At 38.5% G+C, this 23,079-nt stretch overlaps 1 protein-coding gene across 4 annotated transcripts in view; it reads left to right on the forward strand.

Moving 5' to 3' along the window:
- Positions 1–281: 281 nt before the first annotated feature.
- The window catches only part of LOC131034108 (thylakoid lumenal 17.9 kDa protein, chloroplastic), a 43,470-nt gene continuing 20,672 nt past the window's right edge, over positions 282–23,079 (forward strand). The window contains exons 1-4 of one of the 4 annotated variants that reach the window (XM_057965492.2): positions 282–623; positions 846–1,002; positions 1,098–1,167; positions 11,625–11,875. In XM_057965492.2, coding sequence (XP_057821475.2) covers positions 391–623; positions 846–1,002; positions 1,098–1,167; positions 11,625–11,860 — 696 coding nt within the window. In that variant the 5' untranslated portion in view covers positions 282–390 and the 3' untranslated portion in view covers positions 11,861–11,875. Of the gene's footprint in view, positions 624–845; positions 1,003–1,097; positions 1,168–11,624; positions 11,876–23,079 lie in introns of those variants that run through there. The other 3 variants (XM_057965495.2, XM_057965493.2, XM_057965496.2) reach the window with 3 other exon arrangements.

Raw genomic sequence — 23,079 nt, forward strand, 5'->3', positions numbered from 1 at the left:
ATGAAAAAAAACTGGTGAAGCCACATGTCATTTATTTCAATAAGGTTGGGGTCCCATGAAGGGGAGCTCCAGTTCTTAAATTTAATCATAACGCATTGGAACATGAGATAGCACAGTCATTTTGAACATTACGATTTAAATTTATTCTCCACAATAAAAATCCAACGACTTAATTATTTCAACACAAAAAGTTTCGACATAAGTTTGCCCTCGTATGTTAAAATTAAAAATATATTGAAATTTGCCCAAGAAAAATAGAAATAAAAAAATTGTATTCAATTGCGTAATGTTATCGGTTAAATTTCTATGGTGGTGGAGACGTAACCATGGATTGAAATTGAAGATCGTCTCGCCATGTAAGCAATGGCATTGTAATTATAATCCACAACCATGTCTGCCTCGACACTGACATACCGCAGTTTTCTGCCCATAAATTCTTTGAAACGAGGGGGTTGTGTCTATTGCCGTCAGAGATTGAGAGAAAACAATGCGGTGGGCGGGGCCCTGCTTTCTGTGGGCATCAGCATCGCTTTACTTGCTCCTTTGCCCGCATTGCCACTGCCCTCCAATCCAACGACGCCATTTTCTGAGTCTCAAAGTTTGCAGCTTGGATTAGAAAATGGGTCAGAATTTCTCTTTTAAGTTTTTTCCCTGTCATTAAACTCGATTTTTTTATATTGTTTTGAAGTGATGTCATGTTCTATGAGGATTCGACTGTTTAGTTTTTGAGTTCAACTAGAAAATTGAATATCCAGAAAACATCACATAATTTAATTTGACACATTACATAGTTCAACTAGACACTTGAATCCCCATTAAACATCGCATAATTTGAAACATTGCAGAAAACATCACATACTTGATAATTGTTTTCAAGTGTTTAACAGGCGAATTCGATCCTGTCCCTCGTCTAATCCGAATTGCATTTCTACCACATCAAGATCTGCTTCCTTCGCAATGCCGTGGGGAATTCCCGAAGACTACCCTGATAATGCTGTCCAAGTATGTATTTATAATTTTTTTGTTATACTTTTTTGGATTAAGTAATGAATGAAATAATGTATTTATTGTTGTGCTTCCTTTTATTTTGGGTGTAGAAAATCGAGGACGCAATTTTGAAAACCCAGAGAAATCCAAAGATTCAAAAGAAGGAAGCGACCCCAAGTGGTAAGATCTGAAGTCTTCTTTTCTCATGAATATCCATAATTGTACTGGCCTTTGGACTATATGTCCTCTGAGAATAGTTATTGAACGTACTAGCATTATTAAGTTCTACCACATTATCTGCCACGCTCCTTTGATTGTAAGGTACATTGGCTGTTTAGTGGACGTGTCATTGCAGTTCCACATTTCTGTATAAATGCATATTCTGTTTGTATCTCAATTCTCAATTTCAAGAGGTTCTGCTGCATCTTGTTCAAATTATCCTTCGAACCAAGGGTCTCTCTAATAATAGGTTCATTCAAATCCAACATCACCATCCCTCCTTAGTTCTTCACTGTTTTGAGCTTTTCATCATAGTGCCTAACTGTCCAGGTGATGATATTTGGATTCTTTTTTCTTGATTTATAAAAGTGGCAAAACAGGGTCACACCCGGTTACAATGCAAGTTGCCTTAATGCAGAGATTTACAGTATCTCCACAGTTTTTAACAGCAAAAAAGTGCCAAAAACCAGCAACAAAAGACCTATGTCTTCACAAAACAGGGCTGTTAACTTCTACGATTTTACCTGGCTCCACCACTACTCGACAGTTCCCTCGGCTCCCCTGGCACACCATGCTTCAATTCCCCCCCTTTGTCTGGCAGCAGACCTAACTTGCATTTCAGGTGTTCAATGCCAGCCAGCACTTGCCCTTGTCGTGTCGCCTCATCCATTCATGTCCCCCAAATGAGGAAGGGGACATAAGGGCTGTCAAAGTGGTAGTATGGCCTCAGTCATCGTCTCCCTTGAGGCCTTAAACCCGCACATATCACTACTCTCTCCAACCATTGGCTTAGGCCCCCTAACCACTTTGACCGAACAGTTGCCACCATTAGTCCCCGAGCCTTTTCATTATCCTCTATCTCCAAGAGCGATGCCAAGAAGGAGGCCACCTCAGAGTTTGTCTTGTATCTACTCCAGTTCAAGGAATTTGTCACCTAGTATCATCTTAATGGCTTGCATAATCATGCTTGAATGGCACCAGAAAAATCCGTTTTAGTAGCCCGTTCAAAATTTACCCTAGATTGCCATCTGCTTGGCATAGGACCACAGGCAAATGGTTGTCTCCATCCTTCTGCAATCAACGGCACTCTCTTCTGCTATAAAAAGCTTTCCCATACCCAAACCTACAAACATTGTGCCCAATGCAATCTTGGCGCCCTTGACATAAATGCTTCCCTCGTGCGAACTTTAACTCCTTATCAGTGCCACCGCCACAAATCCTCTTGCCAGTCCTCCAACTCATCCTCCAAGTTCACCAAATCCAACTTTTCGGTCCATTGTCAAATTAATTACCCATTTGGAGAGGCAATCCACTATTGTGTTCCCCTCCCTATACATGTGGCTCCATGCCCCCCAATATGCTCTATATTGGCCCCAAAAAATTATTCAAATGCCAATTTGGCTTTCTCTAGCATCAAATAGCGTTGAGGATGATTTGCTAATTCCCCTCCAAATGGATTCTCCTGAAATTTAGTCTTTTGCAAAGCCTTAAGGCCATCCATGCTGCCTGGACTTTGGCCTCATTGTTAGTCCCAATTACTTCTCATTAATGGATATCAATTGCAAAATTAATGATGAAAAGTGCAATTACTTCTCTCTTTAGGATATATATTCTTTGAATCCGATTGCACTTATAAAACTAAAAAGACCTAGGTTGTTGAAGGTTTGCCACTATGGGATGATAGGTGACTAAGTTTGGCACTAGAGGGTGATGTTTTTCTTCTACACATGCTTTGATAATGATATGATGCTTAAAGAATTAGACTTGGATGGATTGTTAGAAAGAGATTCAAATAATGAAAAAGCGGTAGAAGAATTGCAAGCAAGAGCTATACAATTGAAACCAATTGTGGATCTAGAATGTCAAGAGAAGTAGATTGAAATTTTTCTTCAACATCTTCAATCTTTTTTGGAAGATGATGAGTAGATTGAATTCATGGTTGAATATGTCAAAGTGAGAGGTGAAGGGGATCGAATTAGAGATGTAAAGATCACTATTCCTTTGAATGTGCTACAACCACAAGACGTTGCCTGATACCTTGAGAAGGAGGCACAATATCTTCATTTGCTCAAAAGGTTTTTCCTTATGGAAGAAGACAATCTGGAACCATGCACATCACTTAGTGTGTGTTGGATTTCTCACTTCATGATTGTTCCTACACACTTTAACCGTGAATCTTGATGAATATTTTATATAGTGATGCCAATAAGAAATGGCGACTTAAGTGGCTAGGTGGTTGGAAATCCATGACCAGTGAAGGAGAATTCAAAGACAAAAAATGGAAATCACACTTTTACATTGGCAATGCCATAGACAAATCACAATATAAGTGGTTGAGTAGACGTAAAATCACAATCAGCATGTATCAATGCAAGTTCAAGTGAAATGTCACACTTTTTCCTTAGCATTGCCATTCTAGAAATGGGACTCTACTGGTAATGGAGGTGGAAAAGCACAACCACAAGTAAATAGGCACATAAATACTTAAGTCATTTCACACTTTCCTTATGGCAAAACCAATGTAAAATGGTGGCCAATATGGCAGTGCTGCCTAAAAACTGTGACTAAGAGGTTGTGTTGCATGAACATAGTTTCATTACCAAGTTAGAAGATCATAAAGTAAAAGCATTGAATCATGGCCATTTATTGACATAGGCAACCTATTCAAGGAAGAATGCATATTTTAAAGCGGAGAAAGACTATGTTAGGCTATATTGAAATGTCTATTGCCTCTTTTACAAAGGACATGGATTTGAGTTGCTGTGTATTATTATTTTCCTTAGACGCTTCTCTTAGGGTGCTTATAAATAAGTACCTTGAGCACATTGAATGTAATGGGAGTTTGTGTTAGGCTTTAGAAGTTTTCATTCAAGTTGAAGAGTTAGACTATTGTGTTGCAAGTGTGATAGTTTGTAAAGTTATTAATAAAGAATATCATTGTTTAACTTTGGTGGCATTTGTCTTCTATCCTTCAAATTAGCTTTGTATGCTTCTAGGTTATTGTTACTTTTCAATCTCATACTTCATTCTTTGTTGTCACTGATATTGTTTCCTTTCGTCAAGCCCAAATTTTTTGTTAATAATAATTTTCTGATCACCGCTTTAATCAATAGACAGTATTGTTGTTTGGCTGCATAAACTTAAAAAACTTGTGGTGAGATAAAGTACTTTCAATTTTGTGCTCCCACTTCTGGGATCAAAAAGATGGGCCTATTTTGTTTACATGCAAACCCCCTAGAAGATAAATTGTATCGTGTACATAAGTAGCAATCTAGTACATTTGTTTTCAATTTTAGGAGTAGATTAGATTAGGGGGATTCCCTTGCAAATTTGAAGAGAGGATTTCCTCACATTTCATTTTGTGTTGTCAAAAAACTAACAAATCAAAATCCTAACACATAAGAGTAAGGAGAAGGGGCATCATTGGAGCACTTTTTCTCTAACCATAGAGCCTTACGGTTCCTCTGCAAACCCCCAAATGGGAGTGGCCCTATCCTTCAACGAGGACAGCAGATGAGAATTCTTAGCAAACCATAACAAATATCACTGTACCATATGTATCTATATAAAGATTTCCAAATTCAAGAGAGTTGAGAGTGTTGGAAAAGAAAATGAGGGCAAAAACTTCATTGGCTTATCCAATCACTTGTCACCCCATGCTGAGAGTGTTGGAAAAGATAATAGGCTCCAAACTCCCATTGATTTACCCAACACTTATTAGCACATACACATACCAGCAGCTAGCGTTAATACAAAAATCAACCATCTCACGAACTACAGTTTAGTTTAATAACAACTTAATATAGTTAAGACAAGTATATATCAAAGCATCACTCAATAAAGCTATCTAAATTTCTAATGACACTACAATGTTTTGGGTGCCTTGGAGTGTGGTGGTTCATCTAAGGAGAGTCAAGCTTTCCTTGACTGAACCAAAACAGCTCAGCCACTGTAAATTCCCACTATTTTTTATTTATTTTTCAAAGCAATATCACAATCACACCAATCACCCGTTAGGGTTAGAATAATGAAATCCAAACAACTGGAAGGAACCCTAGACTTTCTGATCACCGAGAGCTCAGACTGGGAGGGTGAGAGCATATGGTAGCAGGGGATCGTTAGAAATAATCTGCTGAATTGATGAAATACAATAACGGGCGGCAAGCCAGCCCCTTCCGCTTATCTAGTGGGAAAGCAAGGAACTTGGCGGTAAACCAGCCAAGAGAACAATACTTCAAACACAAATCACTCTACCGCAATATTTCACCGGGAGGATTGAATACACCGAACAAACTCAACTCAACCGCTTATGCAGCGGGTGGATCATTACAACCAATATCACTCAACCACTTATGCAGCGGGAGGACTGAGTTACAAAATATCAGATATAGGCGACAAGGCAGCCTCTTCCACTTTTCAGCGGGATATGAAGAATACAATCCAGAAACGTTTAGTAGTAGTACTACTAAAGCTTACAATAGAGAGGAAAGATAGAGTAGAAGTATAATGCTGAACACATGAGATAATTATCATCAAACTAACTCAACACCATAAAACAACAGGCTGGAAATGCATAACCAGCAACACATAAACTCGCTAAATTGCCCATATCTCATATCTCCTTCAATTCACCCCAAATCACTCCCAAACAATCACTAGACAAGCAGCGACTAAGAACACACCAAAAAGAGCTACTAAACACCTCGCAAACACCTTGCACGCATCCCAATGCACTTCCTAGGAACCACGCCTAAGCTAGAAATTTCGATTTGCAAAATAAAATCTAAGACCCCAAATAAGGGGCTGCAAACTTACAAGATATATCGCCAATAACATAAAGAAGGTTTGAGCCAGTACCCAGAATGACCAATTGCTCAGGCAGGGTGGTATGATCGAAACTTGCTTTAGCCACATCAAACCAGCAACTCCAGAAAACACACCACACTTCGAAAATACTGAAATAAGCACTGAAAATGTCACAAGAATACACCACTCAGCTAGGTACTATATCTCAAGTACGAAACTTGTCATACTAGGGAGCCACACTCTGAAGCTTCAAGTTCATACGCCAATCCGGCAGCATAACGATGCAATTTTTCAAGATGCCTAAAATGAAAGCCCAAGGCTCATATTTATAACTTCAAGCTCCCCCAAATTCAAATGCAAATGGTGCCCAGACTCAACTCAAACTCCTTTCATTTCATTTCAAGTCTTCACCCAACATGGCGCCCACTTCCCTTCTTCCTAGGCAAAGTTCGAAGTTTACCTTTGGTGACAATTTTGCAACATAAAATAATATAACACGAGATGTTTTATCATCCCCAATCGCCACCAAAAATTACACCATTGACTTAGGAAAACAACACATTGATATCAGATAATTATTTTTCCCTAAGTCATCCTCAATACATTTAATCGGTAAATACAAATATTTAAATATTAAACATTAGAACAAGGAAATAATATTTAATTAAATCACTTATGACTCCCATACTGATTATCAACAAAACCAAGATGAAGCGGAGTAAAGAAGACCATAGAATTGCTGCAGGATCAGGATCCTGTCTACTGCCAAAAATAGAAATGCTCCATACTGCCACTTACTAAAAATAGTAAGTCATGAATTACTCCTCCGAAAAGCATGATCTTCGCACCCAGAGACAGAGCTTGGAAAGCTCAGTAAGACAACATCATCCAAACAACCAAACCCTAACTTACTAAAAATAGTAAGTTCTCACTTCACCAACGTTTGAAACCCTAATTCTCCATTCCACATAGCCTATGGGTCTCCGGAATAGGCCAATGGACCTCTGAAAGCACATCATTGAGAAGGGGACATTACAATCCGCCCTCCCCAAAATTGCTTGTCCTCAAGCAACTGTAAGGTTGGATGCAATAAAATCTCTTCATTTTCCCACGTAGCATCCTCTGCTGGCAAATTTTTCCACTTGATCAAGTATTCCTTGATCACCCTTCTCCTCAAAAAACGCTCCCTGAAATCAAGGATAGCTTCAGGAATCAAAACTAACTCTCCCTCCTCATCAAGTGGAGGTAACTCTGTTGAAGCCACAACATTATGTCCAAGAGCCTTCTTAAGGCGAGACACATGAAATACATTATGAATCCTGCTGCTCGCCAGTAGTTCCAACTCATATGCCACTTCTCCAATCCTCCTGTTGACTCTGAAAGGCCCATAGAATCGTGGTTTCAATTTCTCAACTCCACTCTTCTTGAGAGTAGACTGTCTGTAGGGTTGGAGCCTCAAATAAACCATGTCGCCCACCTCAAAGGTGCGCTAAATTCCCTGCTGATCAGCATACAACTTTTGCTGATTCTGCGCATGTTGGAGATTGTCCCTCAACGTCCTCAAAATATCTTGACTTTGTTGCATCATATCCTTCGCCTGAGGGGCTCTGCTATCACCAAATATCAAGTCAGTAAAGCTAGGAGCTTCATAACCATAGAGTGCCATGAATGGTGACATTCGGATGGACATGTGATAGGAGTTGTAGCAATACTCTCCTAGGTGAAGCCATCTCACCCATGTATTCTGCTGCTCCGAGACATTGTTTCTAAGGTATCTTTCCAACCACTTATTCACTATCTCGGTTTGCCCATCTGTTTGTGGGTGATAACTTGTGCTTGGAGTGAGCACAGTACCACATAATCTGAAAATCTCCTGCCAAAAAGCACTTAGGAACTTGCTGTCCCTATCACTCACAATGTTCTTTGGTAACCCATGTAACTTGAACACCTCCCGAAAGAACACTTCAGCAACCTGAGCTGCTGTAAATGAGCTGGTGATGGCGAAAAAGTGAGCAAACTTAGTTAGTCTATCCACCACCACATAAATACTGTCCTTCCCTTGAGCCCGTGGCAACCCAGTGATGAAGTCCATGGATATACTTTCCCATTTTTGATTGGGAATGGGCAAGGGTTGTAACAGACCAGCTGACAGAGTGTGCTCATCTTTGTTTCTCTGGCATGTATGACACTCCTTGATGTACCTCAAAACATCATTTTTTAGTCCCTTCCAAGAGAACCTCTCTCAGGTCTCCCTGTATGTCTTGAAGTAACCTTGGTGACCAGCAAGGGGAATGTCATGGAAGGTCTTCAAAATTTTCTCCTTCAGCTTAGATTCAGCCACAATGAAGATCCTTCCTTTGTATAGAATCAATCCCTCAACCAATCTGTACTTTTCATCATGAAAAGTGCCCTCTATGATGCTGGTTGCAAACTGTTTTTTGGCATAATCAGCAAGCAACAACTCCCTCCAATCAGCAGTAAGCTCACACAGTGAACTCAAATGGGACATTCTAGACAAGGCATCAGCCACAATGTTTTTTTTTCCTTTGACATACTTGATATCAAAGTCGCAAGCCTGCAGCTTACTCACCCACTTCTGCTGCCTTTCTTTCAAGTCTTTTTGATGCATGAAGTGTTTAAGACTGCTATGATCAGTCTTAACAACGAACTTACTCCCCACAAGATACTGCCTGAACTTTGCAAGGGCATGCATTATGGCAAGCATCTCCTTGTCATATATCGAATATAGCCCTCCTTGTCATATATCGAATATAGCCTTTCAGGCCCTCTCAACTTCCTGCTTTCAAAGACTATAGGATGCTTGTCTTGCATGAGGACTGTACCAACACCTTCTCCAGATGCATCACATTGTAGTTCAAAAGGCTTGGTGAAATCAGGTAGAGCCAAAACAGGGCAAGAGCTCATGATCCCCTTAAACTGATCAAATACTCTCTGTGCCTTTTCTGACCTTTCAAAAGCTCATTTCCTTGTAAGATCTGTGAGGGAAGCAGCCAAATGAGAGTATCCCTTCACAAACCTACGATAAAAACCACAAAGACCCAAGAATCCCTTTAAGTGTGTTATATTCTCAAGAGGAGGCCAATCAATGATAGCTCTAATCTTTTCAGGGTCTACCTTCACACCTCCTGCATTGATAATGTGACCAAGGTAGAGCAATTCTTCCATTCCAAATTCACATTTGGACTCCTTTGCAAATAGGGACTCGGATTCCAGTATGCTCAACACTTCATCCAAATATTGTAAGTGTTCCTTCCAAGATTTGCTGAATATGAGTATGTCATCAAAGAATATGAGCACAAACTTCCTCAACTGTTTCTGGAAGATTTTGTTCATGCATGATTGGAATGTGGCAGGGGAATTAGTCAAGCCAAAGGGCATGACTAGGAACTCAAAATGTCCAAATTGGCATCTGAAAGCAGTCTTCTCCACTTCTGAAGCTCTCATCCTAATTTGATGATACCCCGACCTGAGATCAATCTTTGAGAAGAACATTGCACCATGTAGCTCATCAATTCTCGGAATAGGATACCGATTCTTTATAGTTTTCTGATTCAGGGCCCGGTAATCCACGCACATGCGCATGGTCCATCCTTCTTTTTCACCAAGACAACAACGAAGCAAATGGGCTTTAGCTTGGCCGTATGTAACTGTTGTGACATTTTCACACATCGCCCCATTGCAAATGGGGACCCATGTTTTTTGCTTTTTAGGGTTTGTTTTTTAGGTCTTTTAGGGTTTTGTAAGTTGGCTTTTGCATTTTTGAGTGCTGTCGGGGAGATCAATAGGATAGCAGGTCCTGCTGGAGTGAAGTCCTGATCCTGAAAATTTGGCTAAGTCTGAAAGTCCTGATCCTGAAATTTGGCTAAGTTTGGAATGTCCTGATCCTGAAATTTGACTAAGTCTGGAAACTGAAAAACCTCAAAAAACAAGATTTTGCAATATAACTCCTGGAGGTCTGAAACCACTCTCAAACATCCTGAAAGTATATAATACTTAAATGTTATATTCCATAAAAATTATCCTGATAGAGAGTTCAAAAAGTCAAATTTCGCTCCTGTCCTTCACTGAGGATCCAGGGTGAAATTCGCTCCTGTCCCTCTCCAAGGGACCAAGGCAAAGCGCTCCTGTCCCTCACCAAGGGTCCAGGGCGAAAAGGCTTATTTGAGTCATTCCTGGCCTTGTTTGGTCAGATTGAAACATCAAAGGCATGGTGAAGGACGAAATGAACATTATAGAGCATCCAGACTTGATCAAAGACAATGAAATGATGAAGCTTTTGATAATTCGCCCTTGTCCCTCCCTGAAGGACCAGAGTGATTTTCTTTATACACACCTTTTAAGACCTTTCTCGGACATTAACTTTTATTCATAGCATGAAGTAAGGTGAAATCTTCCCTAGCAAGGAATTTCGAGATAAAAAGTGAAAAATTTGGCCTAGAGGACAAAATTCGCTCCTGTCCCTCACTGAAGGACCGGAGCTTGAATTTCAAATTTGCACTGTTCTTGCAGGATCAAGACAATTTTATGATTTGAAGAGACCAAAGAAAACATGATTTATCCATTGAATATAATTTGGAAGGCTAACAAAGGACAGATAAGCTTGGATTTGCAAAATCGCTCCTGTCCCTCTCCAAGGGACCAAGGCAAAATGCTCCTGTCCCTCTCCAAGGGACCAGAGCGAAGTTATCAAAATTCATTATTTTTTTGCCTTATTTTAGCAAATCGCACTAGATGCCAAGTTCGCCCAAAACTTCGAAATATTTTAAAATTTTTTTTTTTAAATTTTTTTTTTTAAAAAGCGCATAGCATTTAATAATTAATTTTGAGCCTTGGAAAATCGTTTTTTTTAATTAATTGAGGCATTTCGAAATTAATTATTATTAAATTAAAATTTAAAAAGGGAGCGCTTGAGGTATCATTTTTTATTGCTTAATTAAGTCGACCTTCTCCTTTTATTAATCTTTGTTTATTTTTTCCACCAAGTCGGCCTATGGAGAGATGTAGAAGGTGAGCGCTCTATATATTGGAGGTGTTGTTTCACAATTCAAATCATTCAATCATCCTTTCAAGTGCGAAATTGGAGAGCAATTTGAGGAGCGAAATCCAGAGGAGTGGAGCGAATTTCTACTAAGTGTGGAGAAGCTAGTGGAGGGCGAAATTCATCTTGAAGGCTATTGGAGAGGCGTATTTCTTGCTAGTTTGGAGGATAATTTCCAGATTTTGAAGACATTTGAAGGCCAATTTCCAGATTTTTTGAAGAGGAAGGTGGAGTTCTTTTCCAAGCTAAAGGAGGTGCATTTTATCCAAGGGAGAGCTTTGATCTACACTTTGCCTAGCAAAATTCATCTATTTTTACATCATTTCTTAGAGTTTAAAACTCAAGAGGAGGTATGGCGAAATCATCTTGACACCCTTATTCAAGGTTTGATTTTTTAGACATTTTTTGGAAAAATCTAAGTATTACATGGTTAATTAGGAAATGATAACTCAAGATTTATCATGAAGTTTCCTAAATTAGAATCTTGAATCTTCCTTTTAAAGTTTAATTTTTAGATTTCAAGATATATCATTAATTGTGAAATGTTGTGTAGGTATCAAGATGGCGACTCCCAAGCTCGAAAGATCTACAAGCCAGATCAAGGACGGTCTCATCAAGGACGATCAAGCAAGGACAAGGGCGACCTCCTCCAGTCTAGCATCGACAAGGACGGCCTTCTTTGGACTAACGTCATCAAGGGCGACTTCTCCAATCCAGTATTCCAAGGCGAGGTACATCAATCATCCTGCAAATCAAGGACACAAGAAGTCAGAGCAAAGGGTTCGTTGAAGAAGCAGATAGTTCCAGATGAATTAATTAAAGCTAGCTTCTCAACAACATCAAGTTGAATATCTACCAAGTTACAAGTGTCGGACGAGGTGGCATCCTAGTCATCGCTCATCCAGTCAGTGTGGTCCACCTCCGCATGTCCAAATTCAATGTACCTAACTCATGGAAGGTGGCACAAACTTCTATGTACCTACCCCGGTTATTCATTGGTGGAATTTTCCAGAGAGGACATGTGTCCAAGCAATACAATTTTATCATTGGTCAAGCATTAAATGTTATGTAATGGTTGTAACAAACCCTAATTAGGGTTTTCATTGTTGAATCTTGGCCATTGATCTCGAATTGATCTAAGCCATCGAATTGTATTGAGGGCACTATATAAGCCCTGGCATTTCATTTTGCAATTAGAGAATAGTTAGAGGGAATTAGTAAGCAGTTGGAAGTATTAGAATAGCAATTAGAGTAGAGTAGAGAGAGAAGGCAAAGATTGTTGCCAAGATGTTGTTGTAAAAGACTTGTAACTTCATTGAAGAAATGGTGAAATTTATGGGTCGATTCGACAATTTGCATGGTCTTTATACTTCTCATATTTGATTTCATGTTATTAGATGAGTGGAAGAAATGTGCTTGATTGATGGTGAAATTCGTATATCCATACTACTAGCAGTTTGTTGATTGCAGACTTGCCTTGCGTAGTCAACTGGAATCGTTCAGCTTAAGCCTAACTTCAATTATCGCTTCTTCATTGATATGCATCAACCTGATGGTGTCTATGCCTGCAGTGATGATTTGAACATCATAAAGCTTTCCTTCGAAGATCGCACTAGCCTTGTGGAGATGGTCCAGCGATGTCAAAACAAGACTTAGTTAGAATTTCATAGAAGATCAATCATTGCTCCTACATTCCTTAGTATTAGGATTAGATCCTCTCCTCACCCTCGTCTTTTTTTCCTTTTTCAAATCAAAGCTAGTAAGAGCCTGTGTTCCAGTAATATTCAAAGCAGACCAGACGTTCAATCATCAAATGTAAGTCCCCTTGTGATTCCAGCAAATCACATCATACCACAAAGAGCTTATCCACACGTAGAGACCCTACATACAAGAACCTTGGAGTCATCCTGATTGATCCTTTTTCGCGATATCTTCAGCAATCAGAGGCTTTACTCAAGAGAGGATAAGGTACCTTTAGGTATTTTATTCTGTGTTTGATTGTGTACAAAATACACGTCAACAGTAACCCATGTCAAGCAACTCCTGGATTGCTTTCTTGATCTCATCCTTCTGCTTCTTGGGGTACTGATTTTGAGTAGTCATAACCGACTTAGCTCCTTCTTCAAGCTCAATGATGTGTTTTGCACCTCTTTCAGGAGGTCTACCAGGAGGTGGATTCTCAAACACTTTACTTCTCTTGGTTATCAAAGCTTGAATGTCTTCGGGATAGCTCTTATTCTCCTCTAGTGATTTGGAAGGCATGACCATAATCTCAGGAAGTCTACCAAGATATGGCTTCCCAAGGACCTTACTTTTGTCTGTGATCAATGCTTGAATGTCTGCTGAGTAATTGCCCTTGTCTTCCAATGGATTTGACGGCATTATCAAACACTCTGCTGCCCACTCCACTTGGTTATGGCGGATCGGCCTCTCCATCCTCTTCAATGAAACAACTCTGAGACCGCTATTTGACATTCCTCTCAATACCACCTTCTTCCCATTAGACATGAATTTCAGCTCCATGGTTTGCAAATTTAATGTGATCTCACCAAGAGATCTCAACCACTGAATCCCAAGGACTGCATCATCAGTCCCACCAATGCTAACCACAAAAAAGTCATCTCTAATTTCATGATTTCCCAACTTCAAAGACATGTTAGAAATCATCCGATTGCAAGATATAGTGGAGCCATTAGCTACCATGACTTTGAAGCCTTCAACTTCTTCTGCCACTATCCCCCTCTTTGCAACAATCCTCTTATCAATGAAATTTTTGAGTTGCTCCTGTGTCAAGGAGAGCAATGACACAATTCTCTCCTATCACACCCCGAACTCTGAATGACTCATTCTTGTGAATGCTCGAAAGTTGAGCAACCACTCCTCTGTCTTTTGACTCAATTTCAGGCCCTTCAGGAGCCTCTTCATACTCGCTGTCCTCAAATTTAGTCTGCTGTTCTGACATTTCAGAGTCTGATCCATTTGCAGAATAGCACTCCATTTGATGCAAATTGCCCTTCCCATGACACTTATGCCCCGAGGCCCAAGGTTCTCTGCAAGAATGGCAAAGATTCTTCCCTCGAAGCTCTTGACGGAGCTCATCATTCATTCGCAAAGGAAACTTCTTGGTCTAATTTGTAAATTTTTTCTTATCCTTTCAGAAAGGAAAAGTCTTGGACTGAAATTTGTTCTTTGGGGCAGCCAACTCCATGCTTTGAGCTTTCTTGATTGCATCAACCAAGGTGGGCGGGTCAAAGGCTTTTACCCAACCTTTCAATGATTCTTCAAGTCCCTTAGTAAATAGGACCACCAACCTCTTCTTCGAGATGCTGCTAACCATAATTGAAAGACTCTGAAACTCAGTTATGAAAGTGTCCAAAGAACCTTGCTGTTTGAGTTGAGCAAGTTCTCTAAATTTCACCTTCGGGTCCTTGGTATCAAACCTTTCAATGAGCTTGTTGGTGAAATCAGCATATGTGGTGATCAAGTTATGACCAAGGGTGACCAACCCATGGTACCACCATTCGTGGGCCACTCCATCCAAGTGCAAAGTAGCAAACTTGATGGCGTCTTCTTCAGGCATAGGCCTCAAGGACAAATAATTGTCCAACTTCCGCACCCACGCTCTAGCTATGCTCTTAGTGCTTCCCTCAAAATGTGCTAGAGTCACCCTTCCAAGAGCTTGTTGATAATCTCTTGGGGTAGAAAATTTGTTGTCATTCCTCCTTCCTCGCTTCATTTTCTAGATTCATGAACTGATCCAGGGTGAGGATATCTCGGATCTCTCCAGGGAGGGAAGTATACTCCATATAGCTGTTCCTTATTTCATCAGCTGTAGGTATCTCAATTTCAGCTTGCTGTGCTTCTCTTGGTAGGAAGACAGGTTGCAGAGATCTTGGGGTTGAACCTCCACTGTTGCTCCCATTATTACTTCCATTCCCATTTCCTACAGGAGCATTAGAAGTACTAGCTTCCGGTCCATTGTTGGGTCGATTAGGGGTCCCGACAACATTCTGGTTAAGTTTGGCCAACAATTGAGACATCATATCCATCATGGCATTGAATTGTCTCTCAGCCTTTTTGTCAGGTGCCTCATTTTGTTCTGTAGCCTTATCTGCCATCGAATCTACTGAATCTGCAAAATCCACTTCTTTCCCTCTGTTTCTCAATACCTCTAAAAAGGTATCTTCTTTCGACACTAAAGGAATCTGAAAGTGCTATCTCTTATGTTCTCTGTTGTAGTAACGGAGGTATTTGTCACTCATGGAGAACTCTGACCACTTTGAAACTCACAAGCTGGCAGGAAAACCAGTTCTGATACCACTGTAATATTCCCACTATTTTTATTTTATTTTTCAAAGCAATATCACAATTACACCAATCACCTATTAGGGTTAGAATAATGAAATCCAAACAATTGGAAGGAACCCTACACTTTCTGATCACTGAGAGCCCAGACTGGGAGGGTGAGAGCATACAGTAGCAGGGGATCGTTAGAGATAATCTGCTGAATTGCTGAAATACAATAACGGGCGACAAGCCAGCCCCTTCTGCTTATCTAGCGGGAAAGCAAGGAACTTGGCGGTAAACCAGCCAAGAGAACAATACTTCAAACGCAAATCACTCTACTGCAATATTTCAGTGGGAGGACTGAATACATCGAACAAACTCAACTCGACCGCTTATGCAGCGGGAGGATCATTACAACCAATATCACTCAACTATGCAGCAGGAGGACTGAGTTACAAAATATCAGATATAGGCGGCAAGGCAGCCTCTTCCATTTTTTAGTGGGATATGAAGAATACAATCCAGAAACGGTTAGTAGTACTACTACTTAACCTTACAATAGAGAGGAAAGATAGAGTAGAAGTATAATGCTGAACACATGAGATAATTATCATCAAACTAACTACACGCCATAAAACAGCAGGCTGGAAATGCATAACCAGCAACACATAAACTCACTAAATTGCCCATAGCTCACTCATATCTCCTTCAATTCACCGCAAATCACTCCCAAACAATCACTAGACAAGCAGCGACCAAGAACACACCAAAAAGAGCTACTAAACACCCCGCAAACACCTTGCATGCATCCCAATGCACTTCCCAGGAACCACGCCTAAGCTAGAAATTTCGATTTGCAAAATAAAATCTAAGACTCAAAATAAAGGGCTGCAAACTTACAATATATATCGCCAATAGCATAAAGAAGGTTTGAGCCAGTACCTAGAATGACCCGTTGCTCAGGCAGGGAGGTATGATCGAAAACTTGCTTCAGCCACAACAAACTAGCAACTCCAAAAAACACACCACACTTCGAAAATACTGAAATAAGCATTGAAAATATCACAAGAATACACCACTCAACTAGGTACTATATCTCAAGGACGAAACTATTCATACTAGGGAGCCACACTCCGAAGCTTCAAGTTCATACGCCAATCCGACAACATAATGATGCAATTTTTCAAGATGCCTAAAATGAAAGCCCAAGGCTCATATTTATAACTTCAAGCTTCCCCAAATTCAAATGCAAATGGCGCCCAAGCTCAACTCAAACTCCTTTCATTTCATTTCAAGTCTTCACCCAACATGGTGCCCACTTCCCTTCTTCCTAGGCAAAGTTCGAACTTTACCTTTGGTGACAATTTTACAACATAAATTAATATAACATGAGATGTTTATCATCCACAATCGCCACCAAAAATTACGCCATTGACTTAGGAAAATAACACATTGATATCAGATAATTATTTCTCCCTAAGTGATCCTCAATACATTTGATCAGTAAATACAAATATTTAAATATTAAACCTTAGAACAAGGAAATAATATTTAATTAAATCACTTATGACTCCCATACTGATCATCAACAAAACCAGGATGAAACAGAGTAAAGAAGACCATAGAACTGCTGCAGGATCGGGACCCTGTCCACTGCCAAAAATAGAAATGCTCCATACTGCCACTTACTAAAAATAGTAAGTCATGAATTACTCCTCCGAAAAGCATGATCTTCGCACTTAGAGATGGAGCTTGGAAAGCTCAATAAGACAACATCATCCAAACAGCCAAACCCTAACTTACTAAAAATAGCAAGTTCTCGCTTCACCAACGTTTGAAACCCTAATTCTCCATTCCACATAGCCTACGGGTCTCCAGAATAGGCCAATAAACCTTTGAAAGCACATCATTGAGAAGGGGACATTACAGCCACCTCCACAAATTGGAAAAGGATTACTGCACATGAATCCAAGTAGTATTCCAATGGTATAGAAGAAACTTGGCTAACTGGTTTAGTATTCTAGAAACTTATTATCCATTCTATATAATAATTCAAGCTATCAAGAATTAATGACAAGGTTATCCCATCCAAACTACTATAGTTTTAAGTCATAATCATTATCAATCCAATTCAACAATATATCCAAGGTGTATAGATGGGTTATGCCATCATGCACCAGAAGTATGAATATGAGGTATTGACTGTATAATGATTTATCATAATCATTGCAGTGATTCAAAATGAATGAATGTACTTAAAATATATTCAAAGCTGCACACAAACACAATTGCAAAGTGCAAACTATGAGTGAAATAGAAGTTTTTATTGGTTTTCGCCATTCGGCATTCTCTCAACAGACTAGCTAGAGCTGCTAAACAATAACATTATGCAATTCTAAAAACATATTCGCCAAAACTTGACTTTTCAAGATTTTGACAGCCAGTGAGCTAGACACGGCTCAAACAACCCTTGCTAGGTGGCACACTCCTTAAGGATAAGTGCTGGCCTTATGCTACAGCTTACCCTGAAGTATCCTGCTTAGTTGAGTGTTTCTTTAAGAAATAATGTGAGAAACAAGTTTGACATCTGCTGCAAGTGGATTTTTAATACATAAAAAAAGGTTGACAGTACAAAAAGTGAAACCTAGATCATTCTGTAAAATTTCAATTTTTTTCAAAACCTACAGGCATCATCAAAAAGAATTATATTTATCAGGAATACATCCCACAAATCTAAGATAGCTTAGTTAAGTATAACTGATGGGGGGCACGGGTACACTTTTTATTCAAATGATCCCAACAAGTTTCTAAGCTAGAAAATCACAACATAACCCTACATTTTACTTTTAACATTGGTTTTAAAACTACAGTATTAGGGCAATCAAATTCCCTGATACGTTTTCCATGTTAACAGGCATAAATTTGTATATTCATTATCACCCTCATACAGGGCTACAAGTTTTTGAAAAGGATTCAATTAGGTTTAAACATAAATAATAGTTTGCCAAACCAATACGATTTAAATCTTGCAGAAGGAATGCATCTTGACATGCGTGGAAGAATGAAGCTTCTCAATTGATACAAATGATATGAGCATTGCTTCAAAGCCTTAACTTTTTCTCATTTCAAGATGTAATGATAATTCAGTTCTCTGTAAACCAATAGCAGCTGCTGTTTTTAGACCACCCAACATTCTCACCTATGCAACCCAACACACAGAACTGTGCCCATCTTCCTTCATGAAAAAAACCCCATCACAGAACCAAACCCTTCTTAAATGAGTGCATTGACCTCCCACAAGCTCGATCGGTTAATAAATACTCAAAAGCCCCAAAAAGCAGATCTCAAAACTTGGTGACAGTTTTCAAAAACTCTACCCGTAAACATTTGATAAAATCCCTAAAGATAGCTTTTTCCACGAAGCTGTAAATCCAAACGATGATTTAAGGTCCAGTTAGTGCATGCCTATCATGCTAATGCATGCACAACATATTCATTCATCGCACGGATTCCCCATTAACACCATCCAAGCAACAATCACAATGAAAAATAGCATTTAAAACTGAAGAGAACAATTTATCTTTAACAATAAAGTTAGGGTTAGAGTTTCTTAACAACCCAACACCCTTGTTTAACTTGGAACTGTACCATGAGCAAAAGAACAAAAGACAACAATTACATAACAGCCCATGATCCAGGCGTAAGCCATCTGTGGGCAGAGTTTCAAACAAAAGGATAAACCAATTATTCCTTTGACTTGTCCAAAATCTCAAAGATTGTATTTACATGTCTAAACTGTACCAAGGTCATGTCTCCATCATGGTAACAATCAAGAGTATTGTTTTTGATTAAAGACTTTCATATATTGTAAATCAAGGTAAAACCAAGCTCACAGGAAAGGTAATCTATTTCAAAGTTAAACAAATACACTGGGATACCCTAAAGTAGGCTTATGCAACTTTAAACAACCTTGATCACAAGTTATCATAATGCAGTTAACAAGACCAAGCAAGTCAGTCAGATAATTATAAATCAGTAAATCCAACAAGTGATATGTGCAATGGTTCTCATTGTCTCTATTTAGGGATGCCTTGTCAAATCTGCTGCCTCTCTCCTGATGATACTCTCCCTTTGGGTCTCACCAATGTGAGGGGGTTGTTCTGCATCCATCTCAGCCAAACAACATGAAGTGAATCGGAGTCAATAAGATGTAGAGTGATATTACTATTATCACTAATCAAGGATATGCAATCATAATTAAATCAAGATATGATAAATGGTAATCAGATACCACTTGCATTTAACCAATCTGATTTAATGAAACATCAGTAACATTTATCCATAATAATGATCCAGCTCAATACTGTAATATCAAATAATATTTAAGCTGTGTAATGACTCCTCGACTTGGCTATTAGAACAAACACAGATAACCCAAAAATACATGCTATTTCTAAACTTTTTAGAGCATTTCAATTGATGTGTACACAGATGCATCCTCATGATACAATATCACATCACCTATGCTCAAATAGGTTTACATTGCCTACCTATAAAATCATTAAAGACTTAACCAAGCTAATCATTCAATCATAAAAGAGCATAGCACACACAATGTATCAAATAATGCCATTCACTGGTTCATACAAAATAATCCACCTAATCTTCTTTAGTGCAAATTTGAAGATAAATAGTAGCATACAAGTTTCATCTGCTGAAATGTTTAAATACATATTTTCAAATAAAGTGCAATTCTAAGCAATATTGTCCATCGATATACTCATATACTCATATATAAATATATGTAACCATGTCTAAGCATGCAATCCTAAGACTTTTGTGTACATAGGCTAACAACAATGGTGTTGGCCACACCCTAACTATTGGTGGGTTAAGACTACATATTCCTCTGTAGGATTTCCCCCAACTACTAGTGGGTTAGGACCAGAATGCTTTGGCCAGATTACAAACTATATTCTGTGCCCAAGTTTGTTACTGAAGAGAAAAGGCTACTATAGCTAAATGCGAGGGAAATAATGCTAAAGTCTTAGCACTTCGGGCTAAATAACTATGCATTTCCTACCTCAGATGTTCCTTCCATTACTAGAGGAAATGTGATAGGATGCACTCCTATAATAGACTGACTACCCGGTCTTTGTCATTATGCAGTTATCAACATAAAATTTCACTTCCACAACTTCAAAGTAAATAATCATACACATAATTTCAATTCTTGATCAGCTGTATGATAATCATTATAACATCGACTAAAGAAACTCATTTTTTCAAGAGAACACGTATATTTATTGCATTGCATAGTTTCCACTCTATCTATAGTAAGGTTTCATCTATCTTTTCAACTTTAGTTCTATCTTTTTTCATGATCTTTGTTTTTCTATGACTTATCATAATTTAGAAGTCTGTTTTCTATTTCTAAATTATGGCATATACAATCATTCTTACTTACACACGATTGTCAAACTGTAGAATTAAGATGAAGAACCATAAGCTACAAGTGTGTGTTGATCTGACTCCTCTAGATATCCTTTGTCCAAGGGCTTGCCTACGTATTCATGTCCATGGAATCAAAATCACATGTAGGTCTCACATAATGTTTACATGTTCATTATTTTATATAATATGTGATTATAGCTTCCAAGAAGCATTCAAGGGTTGTGTTCATCAATTCCATTTTTCTATCGATTTGCTCATAGTAGGCCTTATGTTTAGAGAAAGTTAATTATTGAACTATTGATTGACAAATTCCAAATTCTGTCTTAATGGAAAATTAAAAAAATTCTAAGCTATAAGCCTATCTAATTTTCAGGTTGATTCCATAGGATAGGTGTTTAGTGTTGTATGATAGTTGTATTAGACTTCAGACATTAAGGACCTCAAAATAAGAATTTTTAGACAAAACTTGCAGAATCATTGTTTTCACAAACTGATTGCCTAGATTCTTAGAATTAGTCTTCAAACTAGCCTTTGGTCAACACATAATTTGAACTTGATCTCTAACGAATTGGGAATTAATAAAAAAAGTTTTCAGTTGCATCCTTGGCACACATCTCGAGGTGAAAACAGAAGCTGACCATACGATGGTACTCTAATGGACCTATAAAACACTTAAATTTAGTACCAAAAATGTAATTCTAATTGAGTTAAATACCATAAAAGCACATTTCTGTAATGTCCCTTTTTGTAAATGCCCTAGTTTTTACCCAAAAATCACAAATCCAGAATGAAACAAGGGCAAACATAGTAAGGGATATAATCTTCATTTAAGAATAAGACGAGATAAGCCCATATTTCGAAATCCACAATGAGATTAGACAACAATGTAGATATAACTCATGAAATACATCCAATTCTAGGGTTAGGGTATGTATATATTGATCTACACAACCAATATCAACAATTACATGGAAACTCAATCATAACGAGGGTTGCGTTGGAAGACATGATGAGGTGCTCCAAGTATCCTCTACCCTAGGCCCAACAACAAGACCTTATCCTTTGTGGCCTCATGTGGTCCTCAACTGATGGTCCTCAACCATCATCATGAGGTGGCGTACCTAGTGAGGGCTTTGCACCGTTTCTCTCCATCATATCAACCTCTCACCTCTTACGATTGATTCACTTCAACAATTGATCCATGTGGAGATAGTAGGGAAGCTACAATAAGTTGCCTTAATACCTTAACGATTTTACTTCTTGTATTTGTGAGCCATGGTGGAGAAGAGGGGAGAGATTGTGGAGAGTGCCCCAGAAACCATCTCTTCCTAGACCCAAAGACCGTACCATTTGTACTCCTTTGGCCTCTATGGGCTCATCTTGTCCCACTTCGAGGTGGCTTATCTAGAAGAATGCTCATATGCTATACCCCTCCTGTAATCCTCTCACACCCTCCATCATGACTTTGATATATCACAAGTGATGAAGAACTAATATTCATGTTCATTAAAACAGTAATTAGCTACTATTGAACTCATCATATTATGTTAATATTATTGTACTATCTTGGCAATATTATATCAGATTTCTATTCTCAGCACTAGCCTCAAATTACATTATTAACATTATGTTATATTTACACCATTATGTTTTATTATATTAATAGTATTTAACATTCCCCTCTTATGTCATATTAATTGTATTGAACTGACAATATCATACTATATGATCGGCATCTTAGTGTATTAACAATATTATATTATATTAACAGCATCCTATTGTATTAACAATATTATATTATATTAACATTATATTATATTGTTACACTATATTAGCAGTATTATTATGTTAATGTTTTCTTCATTTATCATATTAACAGTATTAATTTGCACTCACAGCATTATACTATATATTATTAGCAGTTTTTATATCTCATATCTATACCCGTAGGTGATTCCCAAGCAATATAATTACTGCCACCCTCTTTCTTTCATTATTTCCTTGTTTCCTCCTTTGGTCTCCTGTATCATTTTAGCAGTATAAGTTATATTACCAGCATCATACGATATGCGATTAGCAACCTTATATTCTTCTTCTCATATCCGTAAGTATTTGCAGACAATGTGCTGACACATTTCTTGTCTTTTTCTATTCTCCTTATTCCTTTGGAAGTGATTACCGCTGCCTCTTTAATAGGCCTTAAGGCTGAATAGTTGCATCTCTTGCTAGTAAATGGACACATCATTATCCTTCTTAATCTAAGTTGC

This window comes from Cryptomeria japonica, chromosome 10, assembly GCF_030272615.1.
Source record: "Cryptomeria japonica chromosome 10, Sugi_1.0, whole genome shotgun sequence".
NCBI lineage: Eukaryota > Viridiplantae > Streptophyta > Pinopsida > Cupressales > Cupressaceae > Cryptomeria > Cryptomeria japonica.